The sequence below is a fragment of the Acipenser ruthenus genome, chromosome 8, assembly GCF_902713425.1.
Source record: "Acipenser ruthenus chromosome 8, fAciRut3.2 maternal haplotype, whole genome shotgun sequence".
NCBI classification, from domain to species: Eukaryota; Metazoa; Chordata; class Actinopteri; order Acipenseriformes; family Acipenseridae; genus Acipenser; species Acipenser ruthenus.
In genome coordinates, this window is record NC_081196.1 from 4,018,768 (window position 1) to 4,034,265 (window position 15,498).

Here is a 15,498-nt window from a genome sequence, read left to right on the forward strand (position 1 = left end):
TAGATGACTAGTAGGTTTTTCAATATTACTGTACTGTACCTATGTCGAATGATATTGTTATGGGGGCTTTGGGGTACTGCACGGATGTTTTCCTATTAGCTATTGATGTCTGCTTCATCCTGAAAGCAAACTGATGCACCTTTGTAAGAAACAAGAGATGGCCTCTGCTCCTAAAAGTGCAGGGAATGACAGACCACAAACTGGCTCTCGTTTTTTCAGGTTGTCTAGCGACCCTCCGAAGAAAGGGGATGGAGCGCTTCTTCAAAAGGAAGCCCTTATTTAGCATGCTAAGTAGAAGAGTCGGGAGAAATTAGATTTGGCCCCAGCAAAGTGAGAGTGATTAAATTAAGTGTGCCTAGAGAACAGAGCACTCCCAGAGATCAGCGGGGCAATAAACGCACGTCACTCTCCATGCTGGCAAGTTCTAAACGCTTTTGAAGTGCACACGCGCTCGCTGCTTCGTCTTTGTCGTGGATGACAGGCTGTCTGTTTTAATGAAAGCGCTCCTCATTCAGGGGCCGACGGAACAAATATACATTTAGAATTTCTTTTAACTTTCGACGCTTAGCAGGGTGCCAGGCTGAGTTCAGGGGAGAGGATAAAAGAGGAATATTATTTAGTGTCGGGGAAAGAAGAGACAAAAGGAAGAGAGGGTGTGAATTTCTCTCTCTCTCTCTCTCTCTCTCTCTCTCTCTCTCTCTCTCGCCTTTAAAGACACAGGCTATTTTCTGGGAAAGCAGGTTATTGTTGCATGATTAGGGCTGCTTATGCTAAAGAAACCTGTGCATCTTTCTAGGGGTACTTACAGTAAAATCCAAAATAACATTACCCCATTGTACCCTATTCCTGGTGCGCTACTTTTGCTGGCCTATATGTTTACTCAGTATTGGGCTTGTGCAGTTGCTAGGTTTGAAACCCAGTATTTAATTTTTGACTGCACGTTGCTGATCAGGATTTTAATGATGTAGGACCTGAGTATAGAACCTTAAGTAGCTGTGCTTCAGGACATTTTAAAAGCACAGGTAATGGTAATGATGGTACTGTCTCAGAATAACATAAAGTTGCCTCCCCCACCCCTTTGAAATGAACAAGCATGGACCTACATGGCAGTAGGTTTCAGAAAATCTTCAATCCCCATCACACATCACAGTAGCAGGGCCACTATGCAAAGCAGCTGGAAGTGTAACTCAGAGAGCTCTGCTTTGTAGAGTGATCTTCCTGTAAGTGATCTGAATGAGTCATAGTTAACAATGGGGTTTCCCCTTTCTGTTTCAGGATCTAGATTTCTCATTACATCCACTGGAGCCTTTTATATTGTGGATGTACAGAACGAAGACGGATTGTATAACTACCGCTGCATCACACGGCATCGCTACACGGGAGAGACCCGGCAAAGCAACAGCGCGCGACTCTTTGTGTCAGGTGAGATTATCTTCAAGAGCCTGAGCTCTTCCAACCCCCCTCTCTCTGTCTCCTACACCCACACAGGCTATCTACAACAAGTCACAACGGAGCACAGATGTCTTCGGCACACCTATCAAGTCATCCTCCTTTAAACAAGATCTCAGTTGAGCAATATTTTCATTTGTTAAGAGAACAAACAAACAAAAAGCAACCCCCTGCTTACGACTGCATTATTGTCTTCCTCATAAGATTTGGTTATTCATTCATTCCGGTGCTCTTAAAGGTGCTGAACTGGCAGGCTTGTAGTCCTTTCTGTTTATCCATAGAGCATGGATTGCACAGGTAGTGCTAATGTGACCTTCTCATCATCTCCTCTCCAACATGCTTAAAGCTGCCTTGGAGGGATGAACCTTTTAGTGGTTGGGAAAACTGTTCTGTCTCCACGCCTCTGAAATCCTTCGCAGTTGCAACAATGTGAACTTCTGGCATTTCCCTGTGACCTAGATTTAAAACTGGTTTAGGACCCCATCCTCCAGAGGTGTACGAGACTAGTACATTAACACTCTTCTGTAAAAAATAAATCTTTTATTAATTGTATAAACAAACGCGAAAAAGAAAATCGCGTTAGGTGAGGACCGAAAGGTAACATCTTTCCTGTTGTTTCTTGTCGTCCAGACCCAACAAACTCGGCTCCTGTCATTCTTGATGGCTTTGAGCACCGGAAGGCCAAGTCCACCCAGCGGGTGGAGCTGCCCTGCAAAGCCTCTGGACACCCGGCTCCCAAGTACCGCTGGCTGAAGGACAACGTCCCTCTGGAGCCTGACAGCAGGTTCCGGCAGACCGTCACCGGGCTTCTGATCGAGAACGCCAGGGCGAGCGACTCCGGCAGCTACGCGTGCGAGGTGTGGAACAGCTACGGCAATGCCGAGGTCATCGGGCGTCTCCATGTGAAACGTGAGTCACCCCAGCAGGAGTGGCATGGATCGCGTCAGTGCCATCACTTACAGAGCCTAGATATCAGTAATTATGGTGACCCCTGTCATCAATGTTAATTGCTATTCAGGTAGAACTACTGTACTATTGATAACGTGATGAAGACATAAAGCCTTCAAATACCACATTTCTCCATCAATGTTGTCCACAAGGTAATGTACTACAATGTTGGATCAGTTTTTTTTATAGCCCGGAAGATAAGCTATTTTGTATGAGCTTCACCATTCTGTTTGCCATTTAAAACATGTTATATATTTGAAGGTTATGTAATGGCACAGCCTTAAAGAATGGACCTGTTGATTTATAGGGGCATTGTTGTCTTGTATGTACTCATTCACACTCTGATATTCACCTTCTGTAATCCTTCTGCATGGTTTGTGCTAGGATGTTGAAGTGGAGTATGTAATGAACCAAGGTGGAATGCAGCGATTCATCAGTGTTCACTATAGACAGTCTACACTGGTGATCTCTGACATGCTGTACCTCTGTGCTTGTCGTTCAGAGCCTCTGCGTGCGGTTGTCAGCCCCCGTAAGGTGAAGGGCAGCGTGGGGAGCCAGGTGTCGCTGTCCTGCAGCGTGACGGGAACGGACGACTACGAGCTGTCCTGGTACCGGAACGGAGAGATCATCAACCCGGGGAACAGCGTGCGCATCACGGGCAACAACAGGGAGATCCTGGTGATGGACGGCATGGCCAAGAGCGACGGGGGGGCCTATCAGTGCTTCGCCAGGAAAGACAAGATGTCCGCCCAGGATTTCGTACAAGTCATCCTGGAGGGTGAGTGTCGGTCTCCGGAGGTCTGTTCAGTGGATCTCAATACTGCTGATGTTCCGATTATTCATATGCTCTATGGTAGGGTTCTTTTACATAAGATTCTGAAAGTCAAACATCTGACAGCGCATTTCAGCGCCATTCTACCTGTAAAAAATATTTCAGAAAACAGTTCCTGTTTAGAATCTATGAAGGCTTTATTTACGTAATAGAATTAAATAAGAACTGTGAAAAGGGAAACACCAGGGTCCACCACCATGTTTTATTTTAAATGAAAATCTAACCTTTTTGGGAACTGTAAGCAACTTCAACGGTAATCAAAAAAAAGCATTGTATTGAAGTTCATCTTTATATGACATAAACTATTTTGGTTCTAAACTTCAAACAATAAACAGCATTTGCGTGTGTGTTTTGAATTCTGATAGATTTGTTAAGTAGTGATCAGCTGGAGCCGTGATGTGTTACCAGGAAAGGACTTTACAACTGGAGGCATCCACGTGGTTATTCATGCAAAAACAAAAGTGCTCATGCAAACGAATGCACGCACACAGACACACTCAGTAATACCCAAGCAGGTTGCACAAGCCACTCCACAAAGAGTCCTGCTTGTCATGGAAACACAGACGTGAGTACTGGTTAAGACACACACGTGCAGAGCAGCACACCTGTGCTGACACATACACACACACACACACACACACACACACACACACTTTAACTTACACGCATGGGTGCACACTGTGGAATAGCCCTGGCTTATGCAGTCCCTGATGTCCTACCATCAGGCTTACAAAGCAAAAATGAACGCAAGAAAAAAACAGGGAATATGTATTGTGTGACTTTGCAGTGCCAAAGAAAGTGATCGATTCGTGTAGAACCTGTTTGCTAATGAGGCCTGCGGTGCAGTCACGGTGTGGCGACTGCTATTAGAACATCTAGAGAAGGCTGACATTGCCTACGTAGGCCCGGTTGCCGCAGCAACCGTCTCCTGTGGCCACGGAACTCTATAAAGAGCGTATTGATAATCTATAATGATGTAGAGAGAGTGCGGGTTATCAGAGAGCGACAGCAGGCGAGGTTTGAAAGATACTCGGGTCTCGCTGTGAAAATAATGTCGGCTTTCATCTCACAAAAAGCCTGTCACCAAAAGAAGGAAATAAAAAAAAAAAAGGCATGAGTGCGCTTGACGATTTATTTGTTGTGTGTCAGTTTTCATTCAGGATGAAAAGCCAGCAGCTCTTTGTCTTCAGAGCAATGGCAGCAGCAGTACAGGAAGAGGAAGTTGAAAGGGGTCGTCTCCTTTTATTTCATCCCCTTAATGCACTATAATTCTGCTAAAAGCAGTGAAGAAAAGGAGTGCTGTTAAAACCAACAGGTGTTCCAGGCATTAGCAAAGAGAAGCACATGCCAGCTGATCTGCAATATCGTTCCATGGCTCTTATTTGGGTTATGGCTAACAGTCTGCCTGCAGCGTACGGTATGAGGGAGATATAGAGGGAATTCAGTCACAATATTCCAGCTTTTATTTTTAAATTTGGATAATACATGACAGCCCTCAAAGCTTTTTCCTGTAATTTGGTGTTGCCGTGTTTCATTGCAGTGGCCAACTGGCTGTCAGATACCCCTATGCAGTGCATTACAACAGAGCGTACCATGACAAGCATCACAGCCTTCCATCCCTTATAAAAGTTTACCACAGTAAAATCATGGCAAAGCATAGTGAAGGCACGGTAAAGCATAGGTAAGCATTGCAAAGCACAGAGGTGTGGTAAAGCATTAAACCTGGCAAATTAGGAAGAACTATGGTAAATGCATAGCATAATCACTGGAAAAAACATGGTAAAACTGCAAAAATACCTTACAAAGATACCGTGGTAAACTTTTATAGGGGATTTTCCATATTTAAATTTTTTGGAAATTATTAAAACTGTTTATGTAAACTCTACGGGGTACGAGCATTTGCCCTGCTAAAATTAAAATTTAAAGAGTACAGTAAGCATTATAAAATGTGGCATAACAGGGATGGAAATAAGACTCATAACAGTTTGATCCACTATACGTTTAAGAGGACACACCTGAGCTTGTTTTCTATACACTGTGGCTAATCAAGCTCTATTAAAAACTGCTATGGATGAAACTGCTATGCAACAGGAGTCTTATTTCCATCCCAACATGGTACAAGCAAAGACCAAAGTGTATAAGAGACCGTCACTAATATGAGTGTCTCTTTCTCTTCACCTAAACCAGACGGGACTCCAAAGATCATGTCTGCCTTCAGCGAGAAAGTGGTGAGCCCCAACGAGCCGGTGTCCCTCATGTGCAATGTCAAGGGGACCCCGCTGCCCACCATCACCTGGATGCTGGATGACGAGCCCGCCGTGAAGGATAGTAGCCACCGCATCGGCCACTTCATCACCTCGGAGGGCAACGTGCTGAGCTACCTGAACATCTCCAACAGCCAGGTCCGCGACGGAGGGGTCTACCGCTGCGCCGGCAACAATTCAGCCGGAGTCGTCACCTACCAGGCTCGAATAAACGTAAGAGGTGCTTGTCAAATCAGCTCCTCCAAAACACACACATAACTCATTCTGGTTGTAAAGTTCATGCATGCTTGAAGTAGCCTTGGAAAGTGCCAAACTAACCTTACTTGAGCTCATTTCAGGATAGCATTGTGTTTTTTTTTTTTTCGTTAATCTGGATTCCAATCCTTCCAATCTGGCTGTCACTATTTTTGTGTGTCTTTATCAGCCTATCATATTCTACCCTTTTCTATCATTCTTTCTCAATCTGCTAGTTTGTCATCATGATTATATATATATATATATATATATATATATATATATATATATATATATATATATATATATATATATATATATATATACACGTCCAGGGGTTAATTTGTAATCAAAAAGGTACCGGATCCTCTAATTATGGAAGAGGAATGGCATTTTTGTTTCTAGATCTAGTATACTGTCCTTGAATTACTGTAGCTTCTCATATATGCTTCGTGTTCTCAGCTGCTTGTGAATCAGAATTTCATGTCTTGTTGTTGGTATCTGTAGCTGCATGCCCACCTTTGTCTTGTCGTGTTTTAACATAATGCTCAGGTTTGAACCATAGCAGTGGCGGGCCGACTAATCTGATGAACAGGAGCGACAAAACTGTTAAGAGCGCTCGTTTTTTAGCGTTTCGCTATTTGGCGTGTAAAAAACTTGGAATTTTTCTTACTCACACAGTAGACTTTGCATCCTAAAATTCATCCCTGCTTCCTAAATCACTACAGTACACTTTTGTCATTCAATTTATGGATCAGGAAAGCTTGTTTTATATTGTACATGCTATGTATACATGTGTGTTCTTTTTTACAACAACATTTTTTATCTATCTATCTATATGTCTATCTGTCTATCTATATGTCTATCATTGTAATGTTCATTAGTCAGTATGCCTTGTTGTCTGTTTATCGCTCTTCCTTCCCATTATGTCTCTCTGTAATCTTTCCTAGCTGCATGTTTATTGGCCTGTATGCATGTCAGTCTCAACTCTATATTTGTCTATTATATTGCTAGAGAACTAGCCTTTGTTGCCTGTGAAAGTAATTGTTTTAGATCTGCCTGTTATGCCTAATCAAAAAGTTTAATTTCAGAAATCATTGCATTTTCATGTGTGTGTGTGTGTGTGTGTGTGTGTGTGTGTGTGTGTGTGTGAATAGATATATTTTACCAGGTAAAACCTCTTGAGATCACACATCTTCTTTTCAAGGGTGACCTGGTTCTTATCCAATTCTCAGTAATATGTTTTCCATCCCAGTTTCTTCAATTGAATCTGAACGTCTGTGTTCTGGCCTAGTTTAATTACTGCTTACATTTTGTCAGCAATCATTTTTGAAATGCAATATTCCTTATCTAATGCCGGGTAATGGTTTTGTGTTGGAAAGCCATTAAAATAACAATTTTCCACACGGCTGAGAAGAAATATTACCCCCGGGCTCCTGCCTGCTAGTTTAGAAGAAGCAGAGAGAAGCAGTGCTGAGGAGCCGACATTAACTCCCCTCCATGGGAAGTAAAGTGTTTCCACTGAAACGGATGGAAATGATAGCGTCCAATTTGTGAAACTACAACACCACCACTAGCATAAGTTGTAAGGCTTAATGTTACTTCTGGATGAATTATGCATCTGTGAGACTCAGCCCTTAAAAACACACAGGGGACCATACAAAGCGAGCATGGCAGAAGGATCTCATAGGAAGAACACTACTGTACACTGCTGGAGATGTTCTGCAAGGAACAGGGCTAGGCAGATCTGGGAAAGGAATTAGGTTCAGAGGTTAGGAGACATTCCAGATGAGGAAATAGAATAAACCTAGCCCTGACTTTAAAGAAAGCAGAGTTAGCTAACCCTGATACTGTCCCCTTCCCTTTTTATGATGTGTGCCAACATTCTGCGCGCTTCTTATAACAATGACATCCTGTGTTTCACTTTGCGTTAAAGTGCTTTCATCTGAGTTCAGGGTCTGATCTTCACTTCAAGCCGCCTGCCCTAGATACATTAACATAGTACAACGTTTCTTAATAGCATTAAATACTAGCACCGTCTAGTAATCTGCCAGTTCGGATCAGGTTTCATTTTGTTTTTGGCAATACACTGCTGTGTACTAGATGGTGCTGGCTCTCACTAATAAGCCTACATTTAATAAGTCTTTAGGCAACTAGAACTGAATAGCAACTGCTAAACTGAAACACCTTAACACAGACTCATACAGCAATACAAAATACATTAAAAAAACAATATTTGAGTAAATGGAACAAGAAACACTTATGGTTGTAAACAAAATAATAGGGTGAACGAACCAAAAGAAAAAAGAAAATGTAATTTTAGGCAACTTGCTCTTCACATATTTGTCTGATACATGGTATTCCATGTGGCTCACGTGGGCCACAGCACAAGCAATGCATGCTTTCTTATAAGTTGAAGTGCTTTTATGGGTGCTCTCTGGGTTTTCAATAGATGGACAGACTCTGCACTTTCAACAAAGCACTAGATGTCCCGAGGCTATAGGAAGAGAAGAAGCTTACTCTAGTAAAAAAATGAACTGGGCGCTGTTAAAGACCATGCTTCTGTTCTTGTGCCTTTTTTCAGCTTAATAAATATATTATTATTGCATGAGATTGAATGCAATAAAACACAGGGCCCTATTTGAAGGCAGTGTAAATGGCTGTTTTCTGTGAGGAATTCATTAGTTGCAGTGGTATAAAACTAGACAAAAATGACTCTGAACAATAATACAGCTGCTCCAAATAGGCTGTATTTTGTTAGTTTTACACTGTTACCATTTTTTTTTTATTTGCATTATTTTTTATTGTTAGATCCAAAATACTGCCCAGCAAGTTAATGGATAGACTAAACAATTCAGCATGCACTACACTTTATGAGACAATATAGTTTTTGAGTTCGGTTACCAGCTGAGCCTGTTTCTTAGCTCACCAACTTAATAAAAGTTATTGCCACCCAGGGTGTTCTGGCTACAAAAATCCCATAAACTGAAATGCTGAAAGGGAGAATACCAGTAAATAAACACAACAAAATAAAAGCCTTTTTTATATTAAAGTGGTAATTGCAATTGTTTTCTAAATTAACTTCATGCAGTTCACTCCTATTGGCTTGTCCATTATCACTGTGAATGTGTGTGCGCATGCGTGCATGCCTGAGTGTCTGTGTTTGTGTGCATGCCTGAGTGTCTGTGATGTGTGTGCGTGCCTGAGTGTGCGTGTGTGCATGCCTGAGTGTCTGTGTGTGTGCGCGTGCACCACTTGTACCTCCCAGCTTGCACAGAGAGACCTGATTCACATCATTGGTCTTCACGTGAATCAGATCAATGCCTTAGTATGGAAAAGGAAGATCTTGCTGCAGTATAGAGTGGTTGGAGAGAAACTGGTTGTCAGACTGTGTCCAGAAAATGATTGTTTTTCAGTTGTCTTAAATTTAAATTCCTGCGTCTCGCATGGCAGTGGACTTTACGTGTGATTACAACCATGAAGTCAGGTGTGTGATAGAGGTATGACATTACAGGTGTGTGATAGAGGTATGACATTACAGATAAGTGGTAGAGGTATTACATTACAGGTGTGTGATAGAGGTATGACATTACAGATAAGTGGTAGAGGTATTACATTACAGGTGTGTGATAGAGGAATTACATTACAGGTGTGTGATAGAGGAATTACATTACAGGTGTGTGATAGAGGAATTACATTACAGGTGTGTGATAGAGGTATGACATTACAGATAAGTGGTAGAGGTATTACATTACAGGTGTGTGATAGAGGAATTACATTACAGGTGTGTGATAGAGGTATTACATTACAGGTGTGTGATAGAGGAATTACATTACAGGTGTGTGATAGAGGTATTACATTACAGGTGTGTGATAGAGGTATTACATTACAGGTGTGTGATAGAGGTATGACATTACAGATAAGTGGTAGAGGTATTACATTACAGGTGTGTGACAGAGGAATTACATTATAGGTAAGTGATAGAGGTATTACATTACATGTGCTTGATAGAGGTATTACATTACAGGTAAGTGCATACATTTTAACTGGCGACTGTAACAAGGTGTTTCTGTTCTCTCTTTTCTGTGAATTATGTTTTGTATTAAGTCCTGTATGACTTCAGTCCTTAATCTATGATGACAGGTGTAATGCTTTTCACAGGCGCATGGTGGTCTTGTGTTCATTTTTCAACTTTTCTTGGTAAGGAGTCATTAGGCATTTATGACTGATTGATTAACCCCTGCAAATGTACAGATAAAACCTAAATTAACAACTTCAAGGTCACTGAGAGGTCAGTATGGCAGTCCAGCAAGCTGTAGTATAAAAACAATATCAAGGGCAAAATGACTGCACCTGTGGACATGAGAAAAAAATACACTTGTGTTTGTAGAGTGATACAGTGCCTAACGCATCACATGACCATGGCAGGCCAATGAGAGGTCGTCTAACAGGAGTTGAGGTGGAATACCCCCCCGAAATCATTCCCAGGGTACCTTGGTGATACACATCTAATATCACTAGCCTGCCATTTTTGTCTTTTTTTTTTTTTGCGCTACAGCTTTGATAAACCTACAGCCCACCGATAGACAACAGCTCAATTTATTAGAACATTTTACAGAACTGGGGAAGTCCCCTAGATTGTATCTACCAGTTATCCTGGGATTGTTCCTAAAATAAGAGGAGGATTCCCTGATACTGTAAAATGCTCTTTAATCAAAATCCATTAATAGTTTATGGGGGTATAGGTTAATCAAATCAACCAGCTTTTTTATCATGTAGTACAACTTTGTAATAAGCAAGCTGTCTTTGTGAAACATAACAATGTGGGTAACACTTTACATTAAGTGTCTCTAATTACTGTGTAGTTACATGGTAGTTACTTAGTAAATGGATGTGCACTTACACATAATTGCAATGTTATTATGCATAGTTACAATGTACTTAATTGTGTGCTTACATATATTGTGCAAACAAATATACACAAAGTACATTGGAACTATGCATAATAACATTGTAATTATGTGTAAGTACGCATTGGTTTACTAATAACTACTATGTAAATGCACAGTAATTAGAGACACTTCATGTAAATTGGTACCAGGATTTGTTTTGCAACTCCACTTTCTCTCCAACCAAAATATGATGCAGCAAAATATCATCTTGTTTTTTATATAGAATTGTTGTAATTTTTCTTGATTAGCATATTTAAGAAGATCTAATTCATTACTGATGCCCTTCAGAATGGAACATATGACAGTAAATTCAGAATTAATGTTTAGAAACAGATTTAAGTATGCTTGAAAAATATGATTCTTATGTGATCTAGCTATTATACATTTTCTGGTACATTCGAACATCTGGTCACCCCCATTTTATGGCACGAAAGAAGACAATCATTTTTTTTAAAACCTCCTGATGGTCCAGCACAACAGTCAACAGAACCATAAAATATTGATGCCATTGTTACAAAAATGTACTTTTTCCCCCTCTAACATCAGTATAAGTATGTAATAATTATTTCAAAGAGTTTTTTTCTGTGTTTTTGAAGGTCCAGCAAGCATCCGGCCAATGAAAAACATTACAGCGATAGCGGGTCGGGACACCTACATTCACTGCCGTGTGATTGGCTACCCGTATTACTCCATCAAGTGGTACAAGAACTCCAACCTGCTGCCATTCAACCACCGCCAGCGTGCCTTCGAGAGCAACGGCACCCTCAAGGTGTCTGACGTGCAGAAGGATGTGGATGAAGGGGCATACACCTGCAACGTGCTGGTGCAGCCCCAACTCTCCACCAGCCAGAGCGTGTATGTCACTGTCAAGGGTACGTCTCGCACTCTTCGGGGGTCTTCGTTTCTCATTGTTCTGACCTGGCAGAGCTGGGCAGAGCTGGAATCCAGCAGGGGGCCGAGACAATATGGGCAAGGCTAGTTCCCATAAGAGGAAAGGATGTAGGGGGAGGGACGAGGGTGTGGTTTCAACTGAGGAGACTGTTGTGATACTTTTGCTCAGATTGAGGAATCTTTTTAAACTCCTTTGGTTTGGATGCTAATGACAATTTGAAGTAATGTAAATGGCTTTGGGTCATAATTCTCAAAGGGGGGAAAAAAAACTTCAGTTGCAATTCATAAACAAAGTAGATGAAACACATTCCATTGAGCGTTGAGTTAGTTAATGTGCTTCGCTGATGCTTATAATACAGAAGCAGCTTGAAAGATCCCTGGTGTCCATTATCTCTACTTTGTTATGACTTAAATAAGTAGCGGAGACCATTTTCTCAATTTCGCAGTGAATTAAATAAATGTTAAAGTGTTGTTTATTTCAACGCTGCCTTTTTGCAGCTCTGTTGAGTGACTCTCCTGGCTTTCTGCTTACAGAGCTGAGTGACCCAGCCTGGGAATGTGAGGGCCAGGGAAAGTTAGTTAGGATCAGTTCACTGTCCAAATACATGTCTGCTTTGTGCCCTGACACCTAACAGAGAACCAGGCCCCAGTTGACATTCTGTTCTTTGTGCTAATGATCCCTGACTTCACATTAGCATTAGCACTGAATTCCTGATATCTCACTGGAAGCAAAACCAACAAGTTGAGCCTAGTTTGAAGCCTCTTGGCTATTCAATTGTATTGCGAGCAATGCAATGGGCAATGTGATCCAAAGTAGCTAATCACTGACTCTTTGGCTGATCTAGTCTACATAATATATGCATTGCAGACAACTAGAACTGAAGAGCGGTTCTTAATGCAGGTAAAGCCCTGCAAAACAAACAGTATTTGAGCAATTCTCTGAATTATTATTAAAACATCATAAAAAGGCAAAATGTAACTGAAAACTACCTTTTCGTTAATATACTATCATGCGCACTAACAGGGATGCAAATAAGACTCCTACATGGCAGTTTCACCCCTTCCAGGTTTTAATACATGCTTGTTTAGCCACAGTGTAGAGGTAACAAGTTCAGGTATGTCTAATTTAGACCCATAGTAAAGCCAGAAACAGGTCAAACTGCTATGCTAGGGCAGTCTTCCATCCTTGAATAATTCATGAGCCCCCACCCACCCTCTTTGTTTTGAAAGGGTTGAATGCTGGTTTGGTGCTGCTAAAATCTCTCTCTCTCTCTCTCATGCAGTCCCCCCATTTATCCAGCCCTTCGAGTTCCCGCGGTTCTCCATTGGCCAACGTGTCTTCATCCCGTGTGTGGTCGTCTCAGGGGATCTACCAATCGCCATCACCTGGCAGAAGGACGGCCGGCCAATCCCAGCCAGCCTGGGCGTCACCATTGACAACATTGACTTCACCAGCTCTCTGCGGATATCAAATCTCTCACTGATGCACAATGGGAATTATACCTGCATTGCAAGGAATGATGCAGCTGCCGTGGAACACCAAAGCCAATTAATCGTGAGGGGTAAGCAGCTGGTTAATTGGCACACAGGGGATACAGACTTTCCATAACAGGAGAGGAGAGGAGGAGAAACTGAACAATTACCATTGTTTTTGTTTGGTCGTGTTTTTTTTTTTTTTTAAAACCTTATTAAGCCCAGTGAGTAACAGAATGTTAGTCAAGCTATAAATAATTTCTGAGCCTCATTTAGCTATTTGAAACTCAACATAAGTATGAGAAGGAAGTCCATACATTGTCCCAGCACAGTAACATTTATTTCAGTTTTGTGTATTGTATTTTTGCTGATGTCACCCTGGGCTAATTAAACTTCGATATACACAAGCACTGTGTCAGGCAGAAGGGGGGAAAGGAAGTACTCAATTATTTTACCCCATATTTTCTCCCCAATTTAGAATGTCCAATTGTTTTTTCTCCTCACCGCAGCAATTCCCCACACAGCTCAGGAAAACTGAAGGTTCAGTGGGCGTCCTCCAATCCCAGTCTCCTCTTTTACACCCAGGAACTCGGTACCAGCCAGCCGTGCAGGTGTCCGTCTGAGCTCACTAAGCGCCTGGACAGTAGAGTCCGCTGTAGCGCGTTGAGGAGAAACAATCCCTGCTGGTTTTGCCTCCCAAACCAACAGGAGCGCCAGAGCCAGTGTGGCGCTCCCTCCAGAATACCCACCCTGGACTTGTTTTTACTCTTTTTTTATTATCTCAGTTCCTCCTAGGTTTGTGGTTCAGCCCAGTGACCAAGACGGTATATATGGGAAGGCTGTAATACTGAACTGCTCTGCAGAGGGGTACCCTGTCCCCACTATTGTATGGAAGTATTCAAAAGGTGGGTATTTCTTCTTTCATTCAGACATCTTAATAACAGTCTTTTTTTAGGTTAGTATAAGTCGGTTTTATTAAAGGAATGCATCTTGCTCTATTGACCTGAACATACAGTAATTCTCTGTATATAACACACACCTTGTATGATGAAAGCAGAAGGATAAAGCAAAGAAAATGACTTTGTTGGATCAGATATTATCAATGTATCAATTAATCACGCATATACACATTCCGTCCATTTACAGACCTGGTCCACCATACTTCATTCACATGTTTCCTTTGATACCATGCTATATGAAAAGAGGATCTTAAATCGTTTCAATATGAATGTGCTGATCTCTCGCTGCTTCCATTTGCAATCCATTCACTTTCAAACTAGGCACGGTAGCAGATTTAACAGCAGGATTCAAACTTAGCCTTAGTGGTGAAGCCAGAGTCCCATGCAAGGACTATTCCACTATGCCAGCTGACCCTTTGAGGACTGATGGGGGGGGAGCAGGAGGGAGTGTCACCCCTCCAAGTTGAAGTGTCTGCTGACATAGCTACATAGTTCCTGAGCTGCGCCGTTCCAGCCAGTCATCACAGGAGCAGAGGGACTTGGTTGTTTTTTAAAGCTTCAGAAGGAATCAGGCCCCCGTTCAGATTAATGGTGGCTGACAGTTTTAGTTAGCCTTTTGATGACAGCGACTTTGCTGCACGCTCACCGGAGATGTACCTCCAATTTGTCTGCCAGTCGCACTGTACGGGGGTCTCCAGGTCTCTCTGTCTGATGAGAGTACAGCCAATTAAAACTGTGCAGGGGAGAAGAAAAAAAAAAAAGGTCAGTCAGGCATTAGCATAACAAGTAATTCTCTTCTTATTTTGCATAATGCTTGAACATTTTTTTTTTCTCTTCCAATGCAACAGAGTGTGACTACTGCCACCACTTGACCCCCAGCTAACCACAAGTAGTTGACTACATTTTGAATTAAGGACAAAAACCCACTGCCTGCTAAATGCTTCCTGTCTCTAGCTAACCTTACTGCAGAAGATTGATTGATATATTTTTTTCCAAGGGTGGCGGAGGGGTTAACTCTTTTCATTTTAATTATTTGCCAGTCACCAGTCCAAAGTATAACTGGGAGGACTGGAGCAGAGGTATGTCAAGTGACTAGTATTTCCAGAGTGGTGTAGGATGCTGGTGCTGTTTTGTCTTCATATCGCTCAATGTGTTCACAATACTGCATATCTGTGGTGCAGGTGTGTTAATGCCACAGCCTTTCATAATGTACGCATTCATTTGGAAAGATGCCAGGTAAAATGAGTTGGGCGTTCTCAACATGTCCACAGTGGGCAGGAGTGCCAGTCCACATTGCAAACCCAGCATGACCGCTGGCTCAATTCTCTGTTTTGTTTCGAGAGACCCAGGACTGAATGGAGGGGAGAGGGGGCTGGATTTGAGTCTTCGAACTGGGCCCAGAGCACCCTTGGCACAGCACTGCTCACATGCTGCCTCCCTTGTCTGCATCCATTGCAAATGACCCGACACCTGCATTCACAGACACCATGCTAAAA

General features: G+C 42.1%; 1 protein-coding gene across 2 annotated transcripts in view; it reads left to right on the forward strand.

Annotated features, from left to right (window-relative positions):
* LOC117407124 (cell adhesion molecule DSCAM) overlaps positions 1-15,498 on the forward strand; it is a 175,477-nt gene that overhangs the window by 110,795 nt on the left and 49,184 nt on the right. Inside the window, exons 4-10 of one of the 2 annotated variants that reach the window (XM_059028101.1) lie at positions 1,276-1,422; positions 2,080-2,358; positions 2,900-3,175; positions 5,417-5,713; positions 11,276-11,551; positions 12,854-13,132; positions 13,829-13,948. In XM_059028101.1, coding sequence (XP_058884084.1) covers positions 1,276-1,422; positions 2,080-2,358; positions 2,900-3,175; positions 5,417-5,713; positions 11,276-11,551; positions 12,854-13,132; positions 13,829-13,948 — 1,674 coding nt within the window. Of the gene's footprint in view, positions 1-1,275; positions 1,423-2,079; positions 2,359-2,899; positions 3,176-5,416; positions 5,714-11,275; positions 11,552-12,853; positions 13,133-13,828; positions 13,949-15,498 lie in introns of those variants that run through there. The other variant, XM_059028102.1, reaches the window with a different exon arrangement.